Source organism: Drosophila ananassae, chromosome 2R (assembly GCF_017639315.1).
Source record: "Drosophila ananassae strain 14024-0371.13 chromosome 2R, ASM1763931v2, whole genome shotgun sequence".
Lineage (NCBI taxonomy): Eukaryota > Metazoa > Arthropoda > Insecta > Diptera > Drosophilidae > Drosophila > Drosophila ananassae.
This window is the reverse complement of record NC_057928.1, coordinates 23,345,783-23,369,800: the sequence shown is the minus strand read 5'-3', so window position 1 is coordinate 23,369,800 and position 24,018 is coordinate 23,345,783. Positions and strand designations below refer to the sequence as shown.

Genomic DNA, 24,018 nt, shown 5'->3' with positions numbered 1-24,018 from the left:
GGAATACCTTAAACGATTTCTGAATCGATTTTTCACCATTCTGCATCAAAACCTGAAAACAAAATATTTTTGAAAATTTTTGGCAAATTTTCTGGGGGATCCCCTTCGAAAGCCCATTCGAAAGGACGCATGGAGCGACTATATGGCCCACGGCGAGGGCTCTATCATCGCCAATTTCCATCCGATTCTAGTGCGGAATACCTTAAACGATTTCTGAATCGATTTTTCACCATTCTGCCTCAAAACCTGAAAACAAAATATTTTTTAAATTTTTTGTCAAATTTTCTGGGGGATCCCCTTTGAAAGCCCATAAGGACGCATGGAGCCACTATATGGCCCACGGCGATGGCTCTATCTTGGCCAATTTCCATCCGATTCTAGAGCGGAATACCTTAAACGATTTCTGGATCGATTCTCCATCATTCTGCATCAAAACCCGGAAACAAAATATTTTTTAAATTTTTTGTCAAATTGTCTGGGGGATCCCCTTTGAAAGCCCATAAGGACGCATGGAGCGACTATATGGCCCACGGCGAGGGCTCTATCTTCGCCAATTTCCATCCGATTCTAGTGCGGAATACCTTAAACGATTTCTGAATCGATTTTTCACCATTCTGAATCAAAACCTGAAAACAAAATATTTTTTAAATTTTTTGTCAAATTTTCTGGGGGATCCCCTTTGAAAGCCCATAAGGACGCATGGAGCCACTATATGGCCAACGGCGATGGCTATATCTTGGCCATTTTCTATCCGATTATTGAGCGGAATACCTTAAACGATTTCTGGCTCGATTCTCCATCATTGCATCAAAACCTGGAAACAAAATATTTCTTAACTTTTTATCAAATTTTCATTTTCCCTTCGAAAATGATAAAACCTACACGTAAAATTATATGTTCGACAATAATGATCGGATTCTTGAGCGGAATATCTTAAATGATTTGTGGATCGATATCTTACCAGTTTCTTTCAAAATCTGATAACTAAATATGATTTCAATTATTTGTGAAATTTGTTGGGGGTTCCTTTTAATAGTGAGATGTTTCTTTATTTAATTGTTAAATGAGTGCCAATATTTATTAAATTAAATTTGTATTTACAAAATGGGAAACAACAGCGAAATGGGAACGAAACCCGACTTAGGCTTGAATCAAAAATTTGCTAGCATCATGATAATCATGACCCAAAGGCTCCAGCTCCGGCTTCTTTTTGGGGAAATAGGGGTTGTGCTCCGGATCGGCGTTCAAACTAAAAAACAAGAGTTATTTCATTAAAAAATTTCATTAATTTATAGCACAATTAGCACTCACTGATAAAAGTTTGTGGCCTCCTCGCACTTGACATTGTACCACCAATCGCAGGCGAACTCCTTCTGGTTGAAGATGGTGCCATTGGTGCAGAGGAACGAGGCCCCCTGATGACCCTCACGTCCATCGTGGCACACATGATAGGCCTGGCAGCCCGTTTCCACGTTGGCGTACATGCCCGGTGTGGCTGGGACATTGTGGCAACTGAACCCGGTGTGAGGCACTTCGTGATAAACCGGATAGTCTACGCCCGGAACTCCGGGTATTTTGTTCAGGTCTTGCTTCTCCTCGTGATGAGGGTGTTCCGGCTGAGGTGGATTGAACAGATAGCCGAATTTCTGCAAATGAATGTAAACATATCAAATGTATCAAATGGGGCTGTTGCATAAGCGAGTGCTCGTGCCCCAATCCGGTTTGGGTTGCCACCGCTACCCCCGTGGCAGAGCTCATTATTTGTACACTTGGAAAATAAGTTTAAAATTTTTTAAAGAGGTTTTAGGTCTTTGCATTTATACATTTCAGATTAACATTGAAAACTTGAAATTATTATTACATTATACTACTGAGAGGCAAATTTAAACTAGATTTATGTTATTTATATCTTCTGTTAAAAAAATTATACAAATGTTAATATTTTTTCTCTTCATATTCCATTGTACCATGTATGCCTGGCTCAATTGCATGTTATGTTACAATTTTTGGGTCAAAAGTGAACGTGGCTCGAGAGCCAGCCCAGAGCGTTGTCAATCGGGGTGGCACACGCTCCTCTTAATTGATTCCTCAGCATAATTATACACTTCTCCACCATTCAGAAGAGATCCTCACCTGCACTTCAACGGCCACTGCTGCTCCGATCACGACCATTAGCCAAAAAGAAAAACAACCCAGCTTCGGCATCATTTTTTTATTTTGATAGCAATTTTATCCGCCTACGTTGGAAATTTATGATATTTTTAAGGTTTCTTCAAGATGGAGCGACAACCGTCCGAGTTGGGCTTGAAAATCAAACTGAACTGCTATTTTCCACCAAAAGCCAGGCCACTTGAGCCGCTTTGGTGTAAGTCTTTGGAGCTTTCAAGGGTAAAGCAACCGATTTGAACGGATTTTGATGGTGGTACTGGTACTGCTGCTGCAACTTTCCGATCCACTGGAAGCTGTTTTTTTGGTCTAAGCTTTTTCCAACCAAATTGGCAAATTACTTACTGCTCTGCTTCAATTATTGCCAAAGTAAACGAAACGCCAGGAGCGTTTCTGCTCATAATTATGATATGTGACTTTTGTGGGAAAGTACGTATGAGCCAAACAATGCAATATGGCTAAATTTATTTTGCAAGATACAAATTGTTTACGCTTAACTAGCTAAAAGCGATGAATTCCCATTCAGCGTCTTGGCCGGGCTTAGACTTTATAATACGATGGATGGGTTAACATGCGATGGGTGGATGTGGATGGTTACACAGTTAAAATTTATAAAATCATTTATGACTAAAACAGGAAAGGATTAACAAATTATGGGGCTTAGATATTCCAAATCTTGGCAGAGTAAAAGGTTTTAAAATGGATGATTGTTTTTCTTTTAAATAATACTTTTTTTTTCCAGTGTATGGGATGGGCTTTGCCAACCTGGGAATGGGAATGGAAATGCACTAATCGGTGAGCGGGAGTATGGCATATGATTTTCGAAATGACATGCTGCCGGTTGGATAATCTTTGTTACGAACTACCATCCGTAAATATTTGTTTTAAGCTCGAGATGCACATTATTGCCATATGATATCATACTAAATTCTACTAAAGTGTTGATGCATTTCATAAAACTAATAAATCTTCTGGGTCGATTGCTGCAAGTCCAGTTTGTTCAACAGCTCGTCAAACTCGCTAAAGAGCTGCAATAGGGAAAGGTGGGTGCCACATTATGTTACATCAGTGTTAAGGGCTTAAGAGACGACAAGTTCCAACTCACGTGGGTTGTGCCATAGCTGTCCACATAGGTCTTGCTGCCGCGTGAGGTTTTCTTGAAAGCCGGGAGCACCGGACTGTGTCCATGCAGGAGATTCACATTCTGATAAGATTGGGCCTTCGCCGACCCGGCTAATGGGCTTGTGCGACTCTTGCCCACCGTCGGCGCCAGATCGAGCAAATTGGGCACTAAAAGACAGGGAGCTACATGAGCATCTGGACTGTAACCCGACTCGACCAACTCACTCTTCTTGGGCTGCAACTTGACCTGGTTGAGCAGGGGATTGTGCAACTGGAGCTGCCGGTAGACGGGCAGGGCATGCTTCGGCGGCACCAGCACGTGCTGGCGTCCCACTGCCTGCGGGTACAGGTAGGTCGTTTCCACGGTTGGCACCTGGCGGTAGTGATAGCGCCCCTCCCTTGGCGTATACCTTCCATCGGAACTCAGGGCAATGCTGAAAACAGTTCGCATCGGTTTGCTGTAGTACTGATAGACCTAGAAAGGAGGAAGGTTTAAAAAATATTGTGTAATTTTTGTAAAATAATTCCATTAATAATTAAAATAATTAAAAAATAAACTTAACTTACTTATTAACTAACTTATCATATGAGAGCTAGCATACTAATTCAAACAGAATAAAGAAAATTCAATCAAATTCTTTAAAATATGAAAGCAATATAACTTTTATTTTTCTGATTATTAATTTTTTATTTTCTATTGATTCTAAAAGTTTAAAATAGATGGCAATGAATTTAAACAAAAACTCAAACATTTCCGTATACATATTTTTAGGATAACCCAAATAACTCCAAATTAAAAACAAACAAACAAGGTAATAAATAATTAAAAACTAAAAACCAATATTAATCATGATGATGAGTTTATAAAATCGATTATCAAACTTTGATAGGTTTATTAGTAAAATGATTAATTAAAGAGTTCCTAATAAGACTCATCATAGAAAAGAGTAAAAGAAATATGCATGATATTGCTTAAAAAAAAAACAAAACCCTTACCTGAGGATTCCTTTGCTCTGGAACTATGCCATCTGGCACTGCAATGCCCTCCTTTTGGAGTCGATTCAGAAACAGACGATCCGTCTCAAAGGCAGTATCCGGAATTTTGCCGCCCGCATGTGGCAAGACTTGTTCCCGATAAATTTGACGTTTCTTGAAATGGCAATTTTCAACAAAATGATTTATGTTTTTTTCTATTTTGGTTTACAGGTGAGGGTTAGGCGAAGTACACACCTTATGGTTGCGTTCTGCATATTCCGATTCTTGGGCAATGATAGCTGGACTCAGGCAGAGGTATAGCAATGCCAGTAGAAACACTACACACGAAGATGGCATTTTTTAATTGCTTTTTTATAAGAATCCGACACTTTAATGGTTGATCTGGAATTTCAACTATTTCCGATCGGCGATGTCGGATATTAAAACTGAAAGGTCAAGTTGATCGAGAGGCAGACACAAACAATCGCGAGTCTAGACTTGTGCAAATAAATCTCAAGAGCTCGATACACAAATCCAGATGCGAGACATTCTTCGGCATTCGACAGGCAATTGCACAAGATATTCCACAAAAAAATGAATGACGAGCAGAAAGAACCCGATCACGTGTCGACGGTTGCCAAAAAGCTACCAAGCTACCTGGCTACCTGGTGAGGTAAGTTGTAGGAGTTAAACGATCCAGTACCGATATGATCATTCAGCGATCAGCGATCAGCGATCTATGTTGTTGACGCGTCGACGGTGCCAAACATAATGAATGCAAATGCACAAAACCGATCTCCACTAGCGGGTGCCCTCTGCCGACGTCAACTGCCGCGATCATCATCATTATCTTCATGAAAAGCAAAAGCAGCAGCCCGAGCAGCGATGTCAGAAGCACCAGGTGCTATACTTTTTGGCCAAAAATTTGCAGAGTAAAAAAATGTATATGTCTTCTTTTCGAAGTTTATGATTTAAAGGATATTTAAAATATGAGTCATAGATAAGATGATCCTGAAATGGATTTATTTAAGAAACATTATAATTAAAAAGCAGTCAGGGAATAGTATATTTTTAAACTTCCAATTAACTTCCTTTCATTTCTAGATGTTTTTATGACTTCCCTGAGGGATTCTTGATAGATTTCCTAACATATTGGTAAATAAAAGAATATTAAATATAACTTTCATAAGAAAATCTATAAAAATATATAACCAAACCTACATAAACAGAAACTACTTCAAACGCCCACTTTGTAAACTTCCCTGAATAATATCTCTTTGATTTTACTCTAAAAATACCCTTACCTCTTACTAATTCCAACTTGGCACTGTGTTAATTTTATTTGCGGTTTTTTACTGGAAGTGGTAACAAAATCATTTCGCTTGAATTACCACAATTAATCTTTTCAACGAACTTGTAACCAAGATCACCCCCCGATCAAAGCCCAAAATCGTGGTGGGATGATGGGTCGGCTACTTGACTTGAAAGTCGAATGGGAGATCCCTGGTAGAGGTGGGCATGGGCTGAATTTTTTGACACGGCCCAACACGACACGACAGCTTAGTTTTTTTAGCACGCACGCACACGCACGGCCAAAAATTTTGCCAACACGGCCCAACACGGCCCAACACGAAAAATAATATTTACATTACAAAAAATTTTTTTTTTCTCGAAATTTCTAGAAAATACAAAATTTTTAATGCTTCGTGTTTTGTCGTGTTTTGGAAGGTCGGCACGAAAACGCACGCACGCGTGTTAAATTTTAATTTTCAACACGAACACGCGTGGCCACGCGTGGGCACGCGTGCCACGACGAAAACACGAGCCCATGCCCACCTCTAATCCCTGGGATGGGATCTGGTCAAAACATCTTTGTTATACACATAATTACACCAGTTACTCGGACATGCCGAGCTGTTGCGACTCAACCTTTTTCTCATCTCGAAAGTGAATGGTTAAATTGGATTGTTTTGGCCCGATTCGAGGGTGAACCTTTTGTTTTTTTGCCCATTTTCAGTCTGTTGTTGATTGCGCCCTGAAGTCAACACTTTTCTTAAACGTTTCATATTTATTGATTGTTTTTGTTATTATTTTAAATATTTGTGTAATTTTTTTCTCCTTGCCGGCCCCTTTATGGCTTGAATTGCTTATTTGTCTCGAGAGGTCTTTGATGTTTTCTTTCCAAATCAGAAGAGATGGTTTTCGTAAATAAAGCCAAGGGGCCTTGAGGTGACTGTGAAAGTAAAGGTATTGGCAAGGTATTACAGGATATATTACTTAAATTTAAGTTTAGTAAAAGTTGAAAAAGGAATTAGCAGATCTAGCAGATTCCTAAATATTTCTGTTCAAAATTCCCACGCCTCGTAATTCAATTAATTAAATATTCCTCCTGCATAGCCCATAGAAATTTGACAATTCATATGAGACAAGCGTGTCAAAAGTTGGGGGAAAGTGTTACCAATTTTTCGATGATAGAGTTCGGCGATAAGAACGCCTACAACCACAACTACTTGCCAAGAGATCACTTGAAATGCCAAACACAAAAAACGAGCCTACAAGCCTATTTGTAGCTCTAATTGTGATTGCATAATCTTCACCAAAAAAAAGGTTTTACTTTTTACAAATTACAATAGACCGAAACGAAAACCACAACTGCTTCTGCAGTTTGGCCTATTGCTCTGCGATTGTAAAAATTCAGACCTTGGCTCAATCAAGATGCAGCACCAGAGCAGCCAGCCAGTCGACCAAATTTTTGAGGAGCCCAGACCAGAGATTAATTATTTTAAATCATCGCCAACCTTGGACTCCGAGGTGGTCAGAAATGAACCGTCAAACAAAAAAACTGAAATTGTCGAGACGTTTTGGGCCAGCTTTTCAATTGTGGTCTTTGGGCTAATTGGCCCAAAGTTGGTCTCTTCCTGGAGGGGCTCGCTTCGACTCCGACCACTCGGATGTCAAGGATAACATGACTCTTCGGGCTTGTCATTCCCAGGCCTTTCCAATTTGCATCTTGTCACAGAAGATGACAAGCCAATACCACCACCGATCGTGGCTGGTTTGTGGTCCAGATCGGAGATCGGAGGTTACCTAATTGGCCAATAGCCGAGTTCAATTGCCGGTAATGGTGAATACTTTTGAACTTGCCTTGCCTTCGAACAACGCATGTGTTTACTTCGCGGGGGCGAACAAACGATTTTGGTTGATTTTTTGTCCATTTTTTTTTGTTGAAATATCATCTAACAATCAAATTCAATGCGCGGCTGTTCATTGAGCACTTGTTACCAATTAACAAATGATTTTGGTACCATTAGCCATTGAAATGGCTCGAACATAATGGTTATTCCGGATCAGACATCAGTGATCAGAGCAAGTGCCACGCGTTGAACCCGCAGGCCAATATTTGGCAAGAAAAGTTCAAGGTTTTCGATCCCAAGAGAGAAAGAAACTAATTTTTGACATTTTCATTTTTTAATTTTTGTACATATTTTATTATTTTCAATTTGTTTACAGTTTAAACATTTATCCAAAAAAAGGTAAACATTTATATCAATCTTCATGTTCTTCTGAATATGTAATATGGACAATTTTGTCATTCTAAATACTTGTTTTTGGGGGCAGATATACTTAGAACTCGTTGCGTTCGTATTCATATACATATTTACAATTGACGGATATAGTCTGCGGTTAACTCTTCATTGCATTTCACAAATAAATCTGCTTCGTTGTCTACACGGGGATTTAAATGCAAAACAAAATGTTTTCAATTGTTTTTGTATTATTTACTCTTTATAGTTTAGCTAAGTGTTTGGGTTTTTCATTTTCATTTAAAGCTAAAAAATAAAATACAAAAATATGTATGCAACAAAATATATATATATGTTTACACATAATGAATATCGAGGCAATTCAATTTAACTTACTACTTTGCTAGATCTCTTACAAAAATGGTATCTTGAGTAATTTTCTCTCATCATAATAGTATTTGGAAAGGTTGCAAAAGCTTCTTTACAATATTCTTAAACTTACTAACTAAACATGCTAAAAAGTTAAATCTTGTTTGGCAAAACAAGCAATGTATTTTGCTAAAGAAACGAATTAAAAAGAATTATGATGGAAATCATTATGAGCGATGATTGCTGTGTTTTTTTTCAGTTTTCAGTTTTGGTTTCTTGCTATAGTAATACTCTTTTTTCAGAACTTGGAGAAAGGGTACAAGGGCCGGGTGCTAATAAAGTCTTTTTTTTTATAATTTGTACCAAATCGTACAACAATCAATAGGAAACTATTTTCAATAATCTTTCTATTCCTTTAGGCGAACGAGTGAAGTGCACTTAGAACAGTTGCAGTTTCAATTCTTCGGGACCTATAAAAATAGCCTATCCACTAGGTTTCATTTAATGGCAAGTGTATTACTAAAATGTGTAAGATAAAACGGCAAATAGTTGGTGCTGTGGGTGCGAAACAGTAGGCACTCGTTCAATGGTTAGTAAATCCCTCTTCGGTTCTCAAACAGACACTAAGCAACAGACACTAAGAAATGTACAAAAATGTGTGTGGGCGCGGTTTTACATCTAACAATAGTTAGATGAGCTCTAGGAAGCGGAGCCTCAATCTCCTTCTTAAAAATCATCTCCAACTGAAGTAGTATTCCCTATTTGTGTATATAGTATGTGTATATAATAAATATACGCCCGGGCATAGCACGGTCTCTCCATCCATGCAAATCATTCAGGTTTTTATGCTTCATGTGTGAGCGAAATTATTCTTCCCCCCAAACATTTTGATGGATCTCTTATTTGGGTGCCGCGTCTCTGTACGTCTTGATGATGTCCTTGATGGCGGCCTGGGAGCCGAAGAAGAGGCAGCCAATTCCGCAGATGGTAATGAGGATATTCTTCCACAGTATCCAGTTGTACTTGCCGAAGCCATCCTCCCAGTGAACAATCAGCTCAATCATGACCTGAGGAGAAAATATTGGATTAGTTTTATGAATTATGAGTATTATCGACAGATTATCTTACCGGGAAGATGAGTCCCAGGATGGAGAAGCAGAAGGCACCGATGAGGCCCATGAATGGTCCTATTGTTGGCACTGCCACAGCCAGGACAACAGCCGCCGTCACCATCACGGTACGCAGGACATAGTTTACCACAATGGGGCGTTTTGTGCACTTCTCCTTAATGCCGTCCCAGACGATTTCCAGGCACACGAAGAACTGCAGACCGAAGGTGCAATAGACGGCCAGGGAAATGAGGACCTTCACCGCCTGGGCGGGCCACTCCTCGATGGGCAGGTTGAGGGCGATGCTCTCCTGGGTGCCTTCTCCGTAGTGCAGATAGCCGAGGAAGCCCAGCAGCATGTAGATGAGGGTGACACCTGACATTCCCTGGCTGAGAACTCCGCAAATTCCCAGGAAGCTCTGCGGCGTCTTCATATTGTTCTCCAGTGGCATCACCACGCCAATGGCTTCCATGGCGAAGATGGTGATCGAGAAGAACTGCGGCAGGGTGCTCATCACCGAGTACTCGCGCTGCTCGAGCGGCGGCAGATCCTGGACCAGATAGTAGAAGGTGATGGCCAGTCCCAGGCCCATGAACACATTGGCCACCATGGAGACGGGCGCCAGGTACTTGAGATTCGGCACCCAGGCGATCAGGATCAGGGGAATGAGCAGCGCACAGATGATCAAGCGAAGGGATACATGCGTACCAGTCCAGTGCTCGATAACCTGTTCAAAGTTGGAGGCCACAATCACGGTGTAGACCGAGCAGGTGCCGAAGTAGGTCAGGAACAGACCGAACAGGATCGAGAACTTGGCCACCGGAGCGAATCCGCGGCACCACTTGGGTCCCTTCTGAAAAGCAGTCTCGGCAATCTCGGCGAATGTCATCTTGGTGCGCCGCGTTCTGTAATACAGCTTGTGACCGCATTTCACCTTTTCGGACAAATTCAAAAATGTATTAATATTTAAAAAACTTAATTAGTTAATCGGAACCTACCAGCACGTAACTGCAGTGCGTGCAGATGAAGGCCGTCATGATGGTGGCGAAGATTCCCATGATGAGACCGGAGCACATAAAGGCGAACGGCATGCCCAGGATGCCAGTTCCCAGGGAGGCCTTAAGCAAATGCGTAAGAGTTTCATTGTCCCTGTTTTGGATATATTGATTAATTAATTATCTAATAATATTTTAAATCATAAACTTACGTTGTGGGATGTTCATTATCGCGAAGGGCGAAGGGATCAAAGTCACTTCCACCTGCCAAGGCCTGCTCGGCATCCGATTTCCGTGGCTGGATCTTGTACCTGCAAGTAGATTACATCGATTAAATAAAAGTTTATGATTCAATGGGACAGAGACCTCAACTCCACATTGGTGGGTTCTAAAGAGCTCATTGTCATCTTGCTCGGTTCGACCGTCTATGTGCCACTAAAGCTCCGCTCGAAAGTGCAGCGGTTTCTTATATGCTGACAGTGAAATTCCCTTGCAACGGAATTGCTGCATCTGCAATTACAGTTGTCGACCCCCGTCCACCCTCCATGCCGGCTAATAATACTACACTTGTAACTTAATGTCGGGCAAGTGAGCAAAAACAATAAGAAATGGAAAACTCGAAGCATATGCCGGGCCGAATTTGGTCAGGCCGTTTGTGATTGGCCTGATCGGGGGCCACCAATTGATGGAACCGATGGATTCCGATCCATTCCAGGTTGCCTGACTCGATTTCCAGATTCGGTTGCATCAGCCACCAAATAAAACTGCAAACGGCAGCATCACCTGAAGCCTGGTCGTATACTTGATAAATATTTGAGTTTCAGGTTTCAAGCGCTCCTAAAGGTATGCTCCGAATTTTTAGAAACTGGGATAGTTAACAAGCCACCAAGTAACGTTTTTTGTAGGAAATATAATATAAGCCTCTAAAAAACCTCTAAAAAATAAATAGTTTACTTTAATCTATTCCAGTTCCAACAGTCTACTTAATTTCCTATAATAAACTCACAAAAATATATACATATACTTTTTTAAATACCGGATGTAAATCATTAGAATGACAGTCCATTATTTGCACAATTTTCCATACAAATAATTACTGATATTCAAAACCCTTCCTACAATACTCGTATAGACTTACAATTGTATCAATAACAAATAGAAAAAATGAGATTATTTTAAATACATAAATTCCTATCAGTTCAAGACCAGAGCTCAGGTAATCAGCTCAAGTTCAGTAAATCTATCTCTACGTATTGCCGAGTCATCAAAATAAGTTTTTTTAATGACGAGAGCAAAATATTTATACACAAAAACTGAGATTCCTTATTCTTAAATCAAAGTGCATTAGAATATGAAAGTTCTAACTTATTTATTTGTTGTAGGGGAAAAATAGGGAAGATCTACACGTGTGCTAGCGGATATTGTCATAACATTTGCTAATTTATTTCACGCCTTTGTCGCCCGTCAGTCCGAAATGTTTTTGTATTCAAAAATTTCTCGTTTTTCTTCCCATTTCAATAATATTTGCATCCGAGAACAGATCAGAGAATACCGATTTGCATGCCTGCACCTCTTAGGAAGATCGATTTTTGCAAATGTTTACGATAATATTTATTTATATTTGAAAAGCATTTCTGGCCCGGGACCTTGAACTTGTAAGTGAACTGGGCTTTCATGTAGTTTATTGCGTTATACGGCAGGGTTTTCATTAACTTCCCCAGCGACCAGACACTTACGTGATTTGTTCCTAATAGAAGGCAAGAGACTAGTCGATTATAGCCTTAGTTATCTGACGGGCGGGGTACTACTACAAACTCGCTATCAAGCTAGCAACTAGCCAAGACATTGATTTACTAACTCAGGAACTTAGTTGGACGACCAATTGATAATTGTAATCAATCTGAGCTGCTCGTGTCAGAGTTCCCGCCAGCAGGCTCTGACATGGAGAGCCATTTTTAGTTAATTGGCTATTTGGCGGCATCAAAGGCCAATTAGCGGACAACTAATCTACTTGTAAACTTAATTGGGAAACATGCCACCGCACCAGCAATTTAGTCGGAATATTTTTAGCACAATGACTTGACTCGACTAGATTAGATCCGTAACACTCAACACTCACATCACTTTGCCCTCGCCGGGCAGGAACTGCTCCATCTCCTGGGGCGCATGCTTCGAGCCGCTATCCTGCAAAAGCACAAAGATATTTCAGCAATTAATAAAGGTAATTGATCAATTGAAGATGTTCCGAGAAATACGCACCACAACGTTGACCATTTTGAAGGCAATTACTTGATTCCCTCAGTGTAAGAACTGCAATAAATGAAAGGAAATGTGTTTAATTGATTTAATAAAGAATGTAATTTGATATTCCAGCAACCAGTGGGCTGGTCTAATAGATCCCATCCATTTATCAAATGAACGAACAGACAGCTTCGTTTGATTTGATTTAATTGTCTGCGATTTGTCGCCTTAATATATTCCACCAATATGCATCAAGTTCAATTCCCTGTTAATTGTTTTGTGCGACTCACTTTCAATTCCAGTCGTTTGCCTTTAATTTATGAAAATAAATTCATACAAGAAAAGATCAAAATGAAAGCAGTTTTTCGGCAATTTATATGCAAATGTCACTGGGCAGCAATTGAGCATAATTTCAGTCACTTAAACCTGCACTAATGAGTTTTATTTTTGGGCCAGAAGATGGTTGCCATCTCAAGTATATACTATATTCTGTATATTTTTCGTTGACATATTTCCGTTAATTGGTTTTCGGCTTTTGCGTTTCATTTATTGTCCTAGTATTCTATTATTAACCTGTTAAATCCCCGTCACATGTGCCATTTTTCACATAGTAAATATTCAGTGGGAGTGATCGGATGGGTGTACTTTGGACTGGCCCCCAAAAGCTGGCCGAATAATAGCTATTGTATGGGGGTATTGTTAATTTTTAAGAACCTGCGTGGAGGCCCAGCTTGAGATACACAAATGATACACAATATTTATGTGCATACTTTTACATTTTTGCATATCAATTTCCAGCTTTTAGACGCTGCGTAGACACTTTTGGCTGGCTTTGACTTTTGGCCGTTTGTTTTGGCCATGTTTCGCTCTCGCATTGGCCAAAGGTTGAACGACCTCTCACTTGACACGGCCTGACCTTTTGGCAAGATGGGTCTCCAAGGAGAAGTTACTTACGAGATAACCACTCGTTCAAGACATCCGCCTTGGGTGCTCCACGTTTACAACTGTCAGCGAGTACTCAAAGGTTTACGAAATAGCCTCATATATTATACGTTATCGAAGTGGACGCGTCACACTCTGCCGAATCACGCACTAGCCACTCGTACTCCTCGATAAGATATCATACCCCACACACATCACACTATCGTTCAATGAATGAATCAAAACTTTTAGAGAACAGAATATCTGCCACCCGGCTGCCACACACAATATTTTGGCAACACAAATGGCCAAAAGAACCTTCACCTAGTGAAGACGAAAAAAAAAAAAATGTTGGCACACTTTGTTAGTGGTTTGTTTTTATTTATTCTCTGTGTTTTTGCTTTTTTTTATTTAGATATTTTTAGTGATAGTTGGACGACGTCTGTGATGCCAAATGTTTGCCCTTATCACATAGTTTTCACTGTTTTTCCCCGAAACTAGTGCGAACTGGTTTATCTGAACAATCGGTCGGTCGGATATATATATATGTGCATGTCCCGGTATTATCATTCCATTCGGTTGCGTGAGCCAAGAGAGCATGACATGGCCAAAATCGTATCGAAACAGCGATCCAACATCGAGGCCAATTACTTGCTCGAAATTTTGCCAAAAAATTATCTCGATTGCATCATTTTCAATTGAAATTTGTAAACTGTGAGGGTGGATGGGGGGTATCCCTACTTTTATCTTTTACTTTTAATTGTCATTTCTTGTATCTTTCTTTCTCAGTTTGAGATGTTTTACAAGGCCTTGATTTATTATTGTTTTAAATTCTTTTCTATATTTAATCTCATCCAATTATCACCTTTCGGCACGACGTGACAGATCATTTAAGAGATTCATCAAAACCTTGAAAATTGGCATTTCAACAATGGGAGGAACGAAAACCAAACAAAGTAATGCCCTACCACTCATAAGGTTAAGATATTATTCAGGTAAAGAATTTTATTTTTGGCAATTGCGGGGGAAGTTCGAGAGAATTTCTGAGAAAAATGCTCTTGCAACAATTCTCTTAAAAAACAGATTTTTCTCGCAATTCAGCAGCATCCTCCATTGTTGCTAATGTTTTATTTATGTGTCTAGTGAGTAAATTTTCAAGCAAATAATACATTTTATACTATACTAGCAGTACCCTGCCACGTTTCGCTGTGGCATATTGTTGTTGCACGCATAAAAAATAAGTCAAACAAAAAAGAATAATTTTCAAATTAATTAAATTCTGTAATACTTGTGGGTATACAATATTCTTTGTTTCTCCTCCTTAATCATTCATTATTATTTCTGTATTTTAGTACATAGGTTGCTCTTCACTTAAGCACCTTGTGATACACGACATTTTTTGTTTTATTATCAGGCGCAAAAACAAACAACGCAGATGGTCTTCCGACCCGTGAACATGCCACGTATAATTGACCATGGGAAAAACATGAATGTTCTAGATTTAAACCACAAACTTTTAAGGATTGGCCTTGTGATTTGTTGATTGTCATGGCAAATGCAAGACGTATCGGAAATTGAAGTCTTTTAAATTCAAACGGCATATCGGTTGGGATCATCGGGATCCTCGGAATGAGAACTTCCTCACCTTTGAGCGTAAATTAGCGTAAATTACATTGTTCATCAATTTACTAACCACCAAACGCGTACCGTTGCACAGTTTTGGTTGGTTTATGTTTCGAAGCATGATTACTACGGAGCCAACCTTTAGGCGTAAATTGTGCGGTGGTAAGCCAGGCACGTCCAAAGAGTTTAAAAATTCAATTGGATAGTTGGTGGCTTCATCTTCATTTGTGACGCAGTCAATAGATTTGAATGAATGCATTGTTCCAATGATCTTATTTTGAATTATGTAGTTCAGGTCATCTACATCTTTATTCTTAGCCGCTAAAATTGCTCGCTCACTCAACCATTCATTATTTTTGTAGTTAGAAATAATATTTGGAAATACATTGTTGATAAGTTCGTCTTTTGATGAGACAAAATTACAGAAATTATTTGGAAATGATATTAAACCGCTCGATTCTATCTACAAAATAAAAACCAGATTCTTTAACTACATTCTATGTAAGTACAAAAATAAATACCTTAAATGTCGGATTAAAACCTCCTTCTTCGATAATGTCTGCCCCAAATGACGTCATTTGGAAACAACTATTGTATTTTCGAGTATTTGCAAGAAAGTGGCGTGATTCTTGTGTTTCGCCGCAAAGCAATGAATACAATGGCTCTTGTGGCGGAGTCAACACTGGCAATTTCACTTTACCATTAACGCAGCATAATCCAGGCGTTTCTCCGGAAAACTTTAATGCACCACAATACTCGCAAACAACGTCCATTTGCCCAATGCAAACGCTAGGATGCAAGCTGTAATCATTGCTGCAATCGTATCGAAACGCAGCTCGATTCAAATCAGCTAAATATCTGCGTCGCAAATTGAAATCTATTTGAGAAGCACGAAGTCGAGCCATACTATTGCGGCGCTGTTCACGTGCAATTTCTCGTTCTTCTTCAGTCCTTTCATATGCAATATTTTGTATTCTTCTTGCATTACGGCTTTGTCGGGAAAGATTCGACCGTCTTGGTCGCGGCATTATTAATTAAACTTCACTTCACTTCAATCCACTTGTTAATTATTTATTTAATAGAAATAGTTTTAATATTGATTTCAGCGCAACACAATCTTTTTGGTTCGTTGTTAAATTTGAGAGCCTGACTATGAATTTGACTTCGTTTGTAACTGATTTGACATTTTCTTCTTAGCTGTCTGCCTAAATAAAAAAGTATGGGCCAGGGAGGAAAGGGAGGAACGCTGTCGAACGGGACAAAAAGTATCCTATGTCCTTCTCCTGGCTCTAAGCTACCTCCCTACCAATTTTCACTCAAATCTGTTCTTCCGTTCTTGATTTATAAGATGTGTAACATAAAACACGTTGTTCTTTTATATATATAGATACATACATTAAAAATGTACATTTTTTAAAAATTGGTTTGTATGACTTGTCGGAACAAATAATCCCAGATACATGTACGTACATATGTATATATTTATGGGACCCATTAGTCCAGATATCGCCGGGCCTGACTCATGAGACCAAAGATATAATCATGGTTTCCCATTCCGGCGCCCAACCCTTTCCTCATTGTGCGATAATGTCGTCACTCTTTTCCCCACGATATACGAGTGCTTGGTTCGGTTTCGGCACAAACAACTCTATACCTTTCATTCAGGGAAGGATTTTGTTTCTTTAAGATCTCATATGGTCTGTTTATATTTAGCCCCCAAGTTCATAGCACCGATGTGCTGTGCAAAGATTTTCTAATATTTCATCAGCAAAAAAAAACACTATTTTTGTGGTTAATAATACTCGTGGAATGCAGTGCTTTTTAATGTTTGCAAAATAAATGTTCTTATCAGCAATTAAATAAATAATTTCCCCCCTTTACATGGTTATGTTTGGCTTTGGGTAGAACCATTGCTGTCTCAGCGAAAATTCGAAAAAAGAATGTATTTCAATTCTACTAGACTTCTTAGGAATTTTTGCGATAGTAGAACACGATTCTTGGAACCAAGAAGGTTACGAAACTTGCCTTGAAAAAAATACCATTTTGGAGATAACAATAAAACAGTTTAAAAGGAACTCCAATTTGTGGAATTGTGGATTTTTAAAAGCACGTGCGAGCAATTTGTTAAATTTGATTTAAAAATCTCTAAAAATATTTAGGCAACTGCTGGCCCACATTTACGTCACTAGATAAAAAGGTATCAAGCTCTATATTTTGTTAAACAATAGACCTCTGCCAGTTGATCTAGAAACTGCTGATTAAACATGTAGAGTCCCCCAATAAGTCCCAACAAAGTTTCTTATCAACCTGAGAAGGAGACACGGTATCTGTCTGCCTGTTGTAATGTCTCTCGTTACGTGTTATCTACTGAGAAGCTTATGGAGTAGAAAATGCAATTTCCCTTGGAATTTGGATCGTTTAAAATTATAAACAGCAATTGGAGAGTTTGCATGTGCTGGTTGCATAACGCCACTGATAACTCACGACCACAAAGGTCAACCACTATATCGTTTAAGATAATGGCAGTTAAGCAATTTTCGGTAATTATTTTACTTTCATGCACCCGGCATATTTTTATTGGAAAGTGTTTTTTTATCGACTGCCTCGCCTAGCCTTGACAATGGTGTGTTCAATGGTCCAATCGACTTTGGGGGTAAAAAATAAATGGCAACCTGATAAAGAAACAACCTTCTCAGGTGTTACGGAAATTAGTTACGTCTAAAAATAAATCAATTTGTGTCCGGTCAGTTGCTGCCAAGAAGAGGGTCGGCCAAGTGTAATGTCTGGTGACAAATGGCGCGCAAATGGCTAACAGCAGAGGGCACAAACTGACAGCAAGAATAACGGTAAAAAATAACTATTGTCAGCCATAGATATTGATAAGGATAGGCTAAAGGGTATAATGTATAATGACTATGATATAATAATTGAAATGAGGTAAATTACTAAATAATAATAACAGTTTTTTGATAAGGAAAGTTTAGCAAAGGATAAGACATTCGAAATAGAATCTATTGATTTTGAAAATATAAATATATTTATAATTTGACAGAAAATTTCTTACAAAACAGTAAATGTTTGTCTGCCAAAAAGCCAAATCCTTAAAATATACATATCTCTGTAAAAACCCAAGCCAAAAGAAGATTTATTTTTTGAAGATGTCAAAGTCTTGGAACTGCCCACGCAATCAACAGTTGTAGAGCCACCACAGTTTCTCTCTTTTTTTCTGGCTCCCTTTCTCTTCTCCACCCCACTTTTAACATGGTCGGGCTCCACATTCTCTGACGTCACAGTTTTTACTGCGTCTTTGGCTTTTGCTTGTCAATTGCTGTTATGCTAATTACCCAACAAACACAAAAACAAGAGCACTAAAATCAATAACACTACCTACAAAATACGCGCGTAACGAGGAAAATGGGCACTGAAAAGATAAAACCAAGACACATTTCATATGCAGACCGATAGGCAGGCTGGCTGGATGGCAGTCTGGCAGGCACACCTCTCACAGTCGTAACACCCATCCCATTTTGGCCTGAATTCTGTCATTTGGCCATGTCCTTGATGAGTCAGTTTCGAACTCTGTGTAGGTGTGTGTGGGTGAGGTTGATGCATTTCTACCCTTAGAGGTGTGTGGGTGTGGTAATACCATTGACGTGCGTTGATACTGCTGTTGTTGGTAATTCCATTTTAGTTTATACCACTTTTCTACACACTTTTCTAGCGTGGCATTGAGTGAACTTTCCCCTGGCTATTGGGTATTGCATTTTGGAAAGAAACGTGGAACATCAGCAATTCAAATCGGAAAACCTATTCGCAGCCATTGAACTATCGCGTACATAAAGAAACCCCTTAGATAATTGACAATTTTAACAATTTAAATAAAATAAATTGAACTATTCAATGAATTTATCACTTAAAATTGTATTTAATTTAGGGATTCTTATTAATTTTGTTTTAATTTTAATTTATTTTAATTTTCTATCGTGTTAAGCAAAGAGCATAGTTTCCATAAAAAGCGCGGGCACTTGAAAAATGCTAATATTTCATTCATGATTTGGAAAAAAAGGTTTTGAAACTCAATTTTTTTTGGGGAGAAGAGGTGTGGGCTCTTATGCAAATAACAGGGACAGGTGCATCGCTGGCATGTTGACGTCGAATCTGACGCGTGTACCACCGGAAAAAAATCATTTCTTTCATATTTTTCCTCTTCCCTTGAAGCGGACTGCATTGTCTGGGTTTTTTGAACAAAAGGTTTTAGGTTAATTATAGTGCATATCGAGTTATAATTGACACCGGTGGGCACTTTCTGGTCTGCTGATTTCAGACCTTTTCGTGGCTCTACACTATTTTGACAGCAATTTTGGTTAATTATGTACTTTTCGTTCGATTTGACTTATTTTTTTTTTTGAATACATAACACATGTGTGTGACAGTTGCACTCTGCCTCAGCTATTTTCAGACTCAGAAACCCCAATTTTTTTTTCAGCCATGTGCTCTGCCCGTCGCCGCTCCCTCACTGTCTCGTATAGAATTTCTGGTTTTCGAACACGCCGCAGTTTTTTTTTGCTTACTTTTTAGTTGTATTCCTTTGCCGGCGCACTGTACCGCGTGAATTAAACACTTTGGATTCGATCTAGAGAAGGTGGTTTCGCTTAATCAGACAAACTCAATTGGTAGAATAATGCCAACACTTCAAATGTAGCACTGCCTGGCCACCAAAAATCGGAGGTAGCTCCCACAATAACCCGCTCCGGCGGCAAACCAAACAGCAAATGGCATTGTGGCGCGCTGAGCATATCTCTTAAATACGAAATGGCCAGAGAGAAAGAGAAACGCAGCCGGCTTGCTCACAAAAAGTGTATATAGTCGGCCGCTATATCGGCTATACCTGGTATGAGAGGATTCTAAGGAGAATAATAGCGAGAGGCGATGGGAACAAAGGACACTGGCAAGGATGTGCTGAATAGGGTAGTGAGAGAATAAAAGGTAAGCGGAGAGTAAGCCACTCAGAGGCAGTAGGATATAAAATTAAGAGATTGAAAATAAATAATCCTAAATTTAAGACTCTTCATAACAGTAATTTTACAAAAAAAATATAAATATTTAATAACAATAATTTAATATTTAATAATAAAAGCTAATTTTTATAGCCCCCACTCCACTACTCCTACTCCACTGGAGGGAGCAGAAACTTAAAAAGGGCAAGAGCCGGCTTCATCCCGCCGCTTGGATGACGAAATCAAAGACTTGCTTTTCAGGACTTGCTTTGGCGGAAACTCTAAACTTTCAATTCGATACATCCTTTGGGAAAGAAATGGCCAATCATCATTGCATCAGCCATTGAACTGCAATTGTAGTTCTGGGAACCACCACATGCCTGTTATTATTTGAATAAATATGTTTACTTTCCATAAAAAACAAATTCTACACCTTCCCCAATATCAGTACGTCATCGTTCTACAACTTTCTATTGATGAAATTCGTGTCGAGCAAAATACCTGCTTTGTGCAAGTCATTTATTAATTAATTTCGATATACCACAGAACGAATGATTACGTAGAGCTAACGGCTAATTGACGATTATTTATACATGTAGCTCTATAAAGAAAACGAATAGAATTTTAGATAAGGGTTTGAATCACAGCATTATAAATTATTACTACACTCTATTAGCAATTTTTAATTAGAATTTAAAATGAGCTTAAATCGAGCACTATATTGAGTTCTTTAAACTACTTTAAATATTGAGAATATTGGTTGGGAAATCTTATTTTTTGTTTTTCAGAGCATTCAGTATACAGGTGGAAGATAGGGAACAAAAATAATTTGCTGAGCTTAGAATATTTATATTTAATAAAAAAGAAAGATAAAGACACTCGCGTGCCCACTAGAGGCCCGTAAATTTAAGATAAGAGATAATCTTAAATATTAAATAGCTGATTGAAGTATGTTTTATTTGCGATTTCCGGGGAAAGAAATAATTTATTTTAAATAATTCTTTGCGTAATCAGTTTAGAGTTATTTCTTTAAACCAAACACAACAACAAATCTTTTGTTAAAATGTAAAATTTTATTCCAAAATCTGCACATATGTTGGTACAATATAATTAATTAATTTTTACAAAAATTATATGAAAACTCTTGAACTTGTTTCGACTTTTAGAAATAAACCAATGGTGATGAATGTTACAATTTTCGATTAAACCTACGAGATTTGAAATCTACAAATTTAAATTGGTCTGCTAACATGACAATAATTTAAGATGAACTTCAAATAAAAATTGTTAATTGCACACATAACTATTACAATAGATTAAAATATTAGATTATCTGCTGGCTCGATCCGATCCGGGATCGAGTTTTGTATTGATAGATGCTGGATATTACTGGGATTTGGTCTTGAAAGACTGTGTCTGTAGTTTCTATGCGCTGGTCAGTTTGGAACTGCCATTCAGTTACTATTGAGTTGAGCTTGAGCTATATGGTTAGGTAAGCTATAGATTCGTCAGTTACTTTGCTTGATTGAGTGTAGTTTTGGTGTCATCCTTAAATAGTCGCTGTTGTGTGTGCGGTGTTCTTGTGAAAAATTCCTCCCAATGGACGTGATGGCTTAAAGTCTATCAAAATTATATGGCAGTACATTATATATAATGGTATACCCATGCAGTCGTATATATCGTTCAGGTGGTCTATGTTTTTTTTTTTTGTTTTCAAAATTTTTCGCCTTCACACACGCGCTAGTTATCCGAATTTTTGTATGGAGATTTTTTCTATTTGAAGCCCAGCGCTCTAAGGCTTCAAATAAATGAACCGTCAGTGTTCCTCTGGCGGTGTTCGAAACTCCGAAATCCAGTCAGTTACACGCAACCGAAAGATTTCGGTTTTGGTCAGAATCCAATCGCGATACTGGTGTGGTATATACTCCACCAGTTTGTCCGCAATCTCCGGATTCTTGAACATTATCATGTAGATGACTACTGCGTTAAAAACAAACAGCAACATAAATGTCAGCAACGAGGAAAGGGCTGACCTAGAGAGTAACTTTGAGCAGCAGTTTCCTTTCTTCTTTTTTTGAGTGCTCTTTTGATTCGATTTTGTAACAGATCCTCCGGGTCCGGTCATGGACCCTCCTGTTGCGTTTACTGGCTTGATTGTCAATTCATTGTCGCCAGCTCCACCGACCTTTTTGGCTTTGGTTTTTTTGTTGTTCGGTTTGATGGCCTTTCCCTGCTTATCCTTGGCAGCAGCTCCTCCCCCGCCGTTCGCCTGGGTAGAGGACGCATCTCCAGATCCCACCATTTGTTGGGCTGCCAAACGCTCACGTTCAAGATACTCGGGCTTGTAATTGGCGCAGATGCTGACCTGGAAAATGATGAATCATAAATAAAAGCAACTAAACTGAAAGGCTGCAGACACGTTAAAAAGTATGTATGAAAACTATCTGGATACTTTGGCACAGCTTTGCAGGAAGTGAAATGGGGAAAATGTGAATAAAACTGAGCTGAAGGACCTCTGGAGTGGAGAGCCTCTTACCGTATTCTTGGCTGCCTGTTGGCAGTCCTTTAGAGTGGAGCAACGACCCACAATCTTTTCCCAGGCTGGCGTCAGGGGGTTCCCCTTCAGATCCAAATACCTCAGGCGTCGCAGTTGACCAAAGCTGAGTGGCAGGTGCTCCAGGCAGTTGTCGTAAAGGTCTAAATGACGCAGCTGCTCCAACTGCCCAAAATCGTCGGGCAGGAAACGTATTTGATTTTTGCTCAGATCCAGTTTCACCAGACGGGTCAAAGTGGCAAAGTTTTTCTGTTTGAAGGTGACAGTTAATAGATGCTTACTCAGTTTATATACCAGACTTACTCCAAGGCTGACCAGGCGATTGCTGGAGAGATCCAGAACGGTGACGCGCTTGAACGAAGCCTGCAAAGGATAAGAGCAAACTGAGCTGAGAAGTAGTGGCACAAACATGACCGAAAAAAGAAACCCCAAATAAAAGTAAATATCCCTCTATCCATTAAGTACTCATTGGTGGTGGGTATTTGGTTTTTGTGAGATGAAAGAATTATATCGTAACTATTTTCTGGTGTTTTGTTTAAATATTAAACAAAATATATCATAATAAATCAATATATACCATGAAATAATGTTTAAAAGTGCCTGATAAGACTGGGCCCTTAAAAGTAGGCAATCATTTTTTGTGTTCTGTAAGAAATCCAGGGTACTTGTGAGTTGGAACTCATAGACTCTGTTTCATACTTCTTTTTTTTTTTTGGCAACCTTCTGCCCTGATGAGGGGTGGCAAAAACCAAAAATCAACCCCCTCGAGCAATTTCGGCTGCATTTTCAACCACACTTGCACATTGATGGATGAAGGGGTAGCACAAGAGGGTGGGTATGATAAAAGATATAGGTGGGGGATTGGACGGGAAGTCGACGTCAGCGTTAATTGCAAGCCAGCCGGCAGAAAAGCAACAAAAACAAGGAAAAACTCTCGCCCGCTGTTTGCGAAAGCGAGAAGGCAAGTGACTAGACATTTGCCAGACAAGAGACGTGGCTGGAAAAAAGCGCCGAGGGGTGTTGAGAGGGGGCGGCCCCCCAATGCAGATAGAGACATCCGGAATTGGGGCTAATTACTCGTACTTACAATTTCCCGGACAGGAATTTCGCTCAGCTCCGAGAGGCTCAGGTCACAGGACTCGTCCACCACTCTCTCCTTCACGTTCACCTTCACCTTCGCTTTCTCCTTGTCGCCGGCTTTCGGCATTTTGAAAAAATTTTAAAAATTAAATTTTCAATTTCCTTTCCGTTCCGTTCAGCTGTTGTTTTTGTTCGATGTTTGTGTTTACGCGAATCTCGAGAGGTTTTTTGAAAGCCGGCTCTGGGCGAATGACAGTCGGTGGGAAAGCTTTTCCAAGCTTCGAATATAGCTTGCCGGTGAAAGCAATTCTTTTTTAAAGAACCTGGCCTCACTATTAAACA

At 39.2% G+C, this 24,018-nt stretch overlaps 4 protein-coding genes and 1 long non-coding RNA gene across 6 annotated transcripts; 1 reads left to right on the top strand and 4 right to left on the bottom strand.

Moving 5' to 3' along the window:
* Nucleotides 1-1,041: 1,041 nt before the first annotated feature.
* LOC6507290 lies at nt 1,042-2,252 on the bottom strand. Its single transcript, XM_001956269.4, has 3 exons — nt 2,134-2,252; nt 1,312-1,646; nt 1,042-1,249 (listed from the first exon to the last, which is right to left on the bottom strand). Exons 1-3 carry the CDS (start codon nt 2,206-2,208, stop codon nt 1,141-1,143), a joined length of 519 nt encoding a protein of 172 aa, XP_001956305.1. The 5' UTR covers nt 2,209-2,252; the 3' UTR covers nt 1,042-1,140.
* On the bottom strand, nt 2,201-5,044 carry LOC6507289. Its single transcript, XM_001956270.4, has 5 exons — nt 4,519-5,044; nt 4,285-4,437; nt 3,514-3,763; nt 3,272-3,456; nt 2,201-3,194 (listed from the first exon to the last, which is right to left on the bottom strand). The coding sequence occupies exons 1-5, from the start codon at nt 4,618-4,620 to the stop codon at nt 3,126-3,128; spliced, it is 759 nt and encodes a 252-aa protein (XP_001956306.1). The 5' UTR covers nt 4,621-5,044; the 3' UTR covers nt 2,201-3,125.
* A 2,983-nt stretch (nt 5,045-8,027) lies between these two features.
* LOC6507288 (proton-coupled amino acid transporter-like protein pathetic) lies at nt 8,028-19,756 on the bottom strand. 2 transcript variants are annotated; one of them, XM_001956271.4, is made up of 7 exons: nt 19,617-19,756; nt 12,520-12,570; nt 12,380-12,444; nt 10,473-10,571; nt 10,264-10,414; nt 9,285-10,199; nt 8,028-9,223 (listed from the first exon to the last, which is right to left on the bottom strand). In XM_001956271.4, exons 2-7 carry the CDS (start codon nt 12,532-12,534, stop codon nt 9,056-9,058), a joined length of 1,413 nt encoding a protein of 470 aa, XP_001956307.1. In that variant the 5' UTR covers nt 12,535-12,570; nt 19,617-19,756; the 3' UTR covers nt 8,028-9,055. The 2 variants fall into 2 exon arrangements, with proteins under 2 accessions (XP_001956307.1, XP_014765137.1); XM_014909651.3 differs by lacking the exons at nt 12,380-12,444; nt 12,520-12,570; nt 19,617-19,756 and adding an exon at nt 10,627-10,699.
* Nucleotides 12,467-20,435, top strand: LOC123257099. Its single transcript, XR_006507040.1, has 3 exons — nt 12,467-12,481; nt 19,532-20,031; nt 20,196-20,435. It is a non-coding gene; the product is annotated as an uncharacterized LOC123257099 (long non-coding RNA).
* Nucleotides 20,436-21,093: 658 nt separating this feature from the next.
* On the bottom strand, nt 21,094-23,933 carry LOC6507287 (leucine-rich repeat-containing protein 59). Its single transcript, XM_001956272.4, has 4 exons — nt 23,684-23,933; nt 22,900-22,959; nt 22,579-22,845; nt 21,094-22,407 (listed from the first exon to the last, which is right to left on the bottom strand). Exons 1-4 carry the CDS (start codon nt 23,801-23,803, stop codon nt 21,859-21,861), a joined length of 996 nt encoding a protein of 331 aa, XP_001956308.1. The 5' UTR covers nt 23,804-23,933; the 3' UTR covers nt 21,094-21,858.
* Nucleotides 23,934-24,018: the final 85 nt, after the last annotated feature.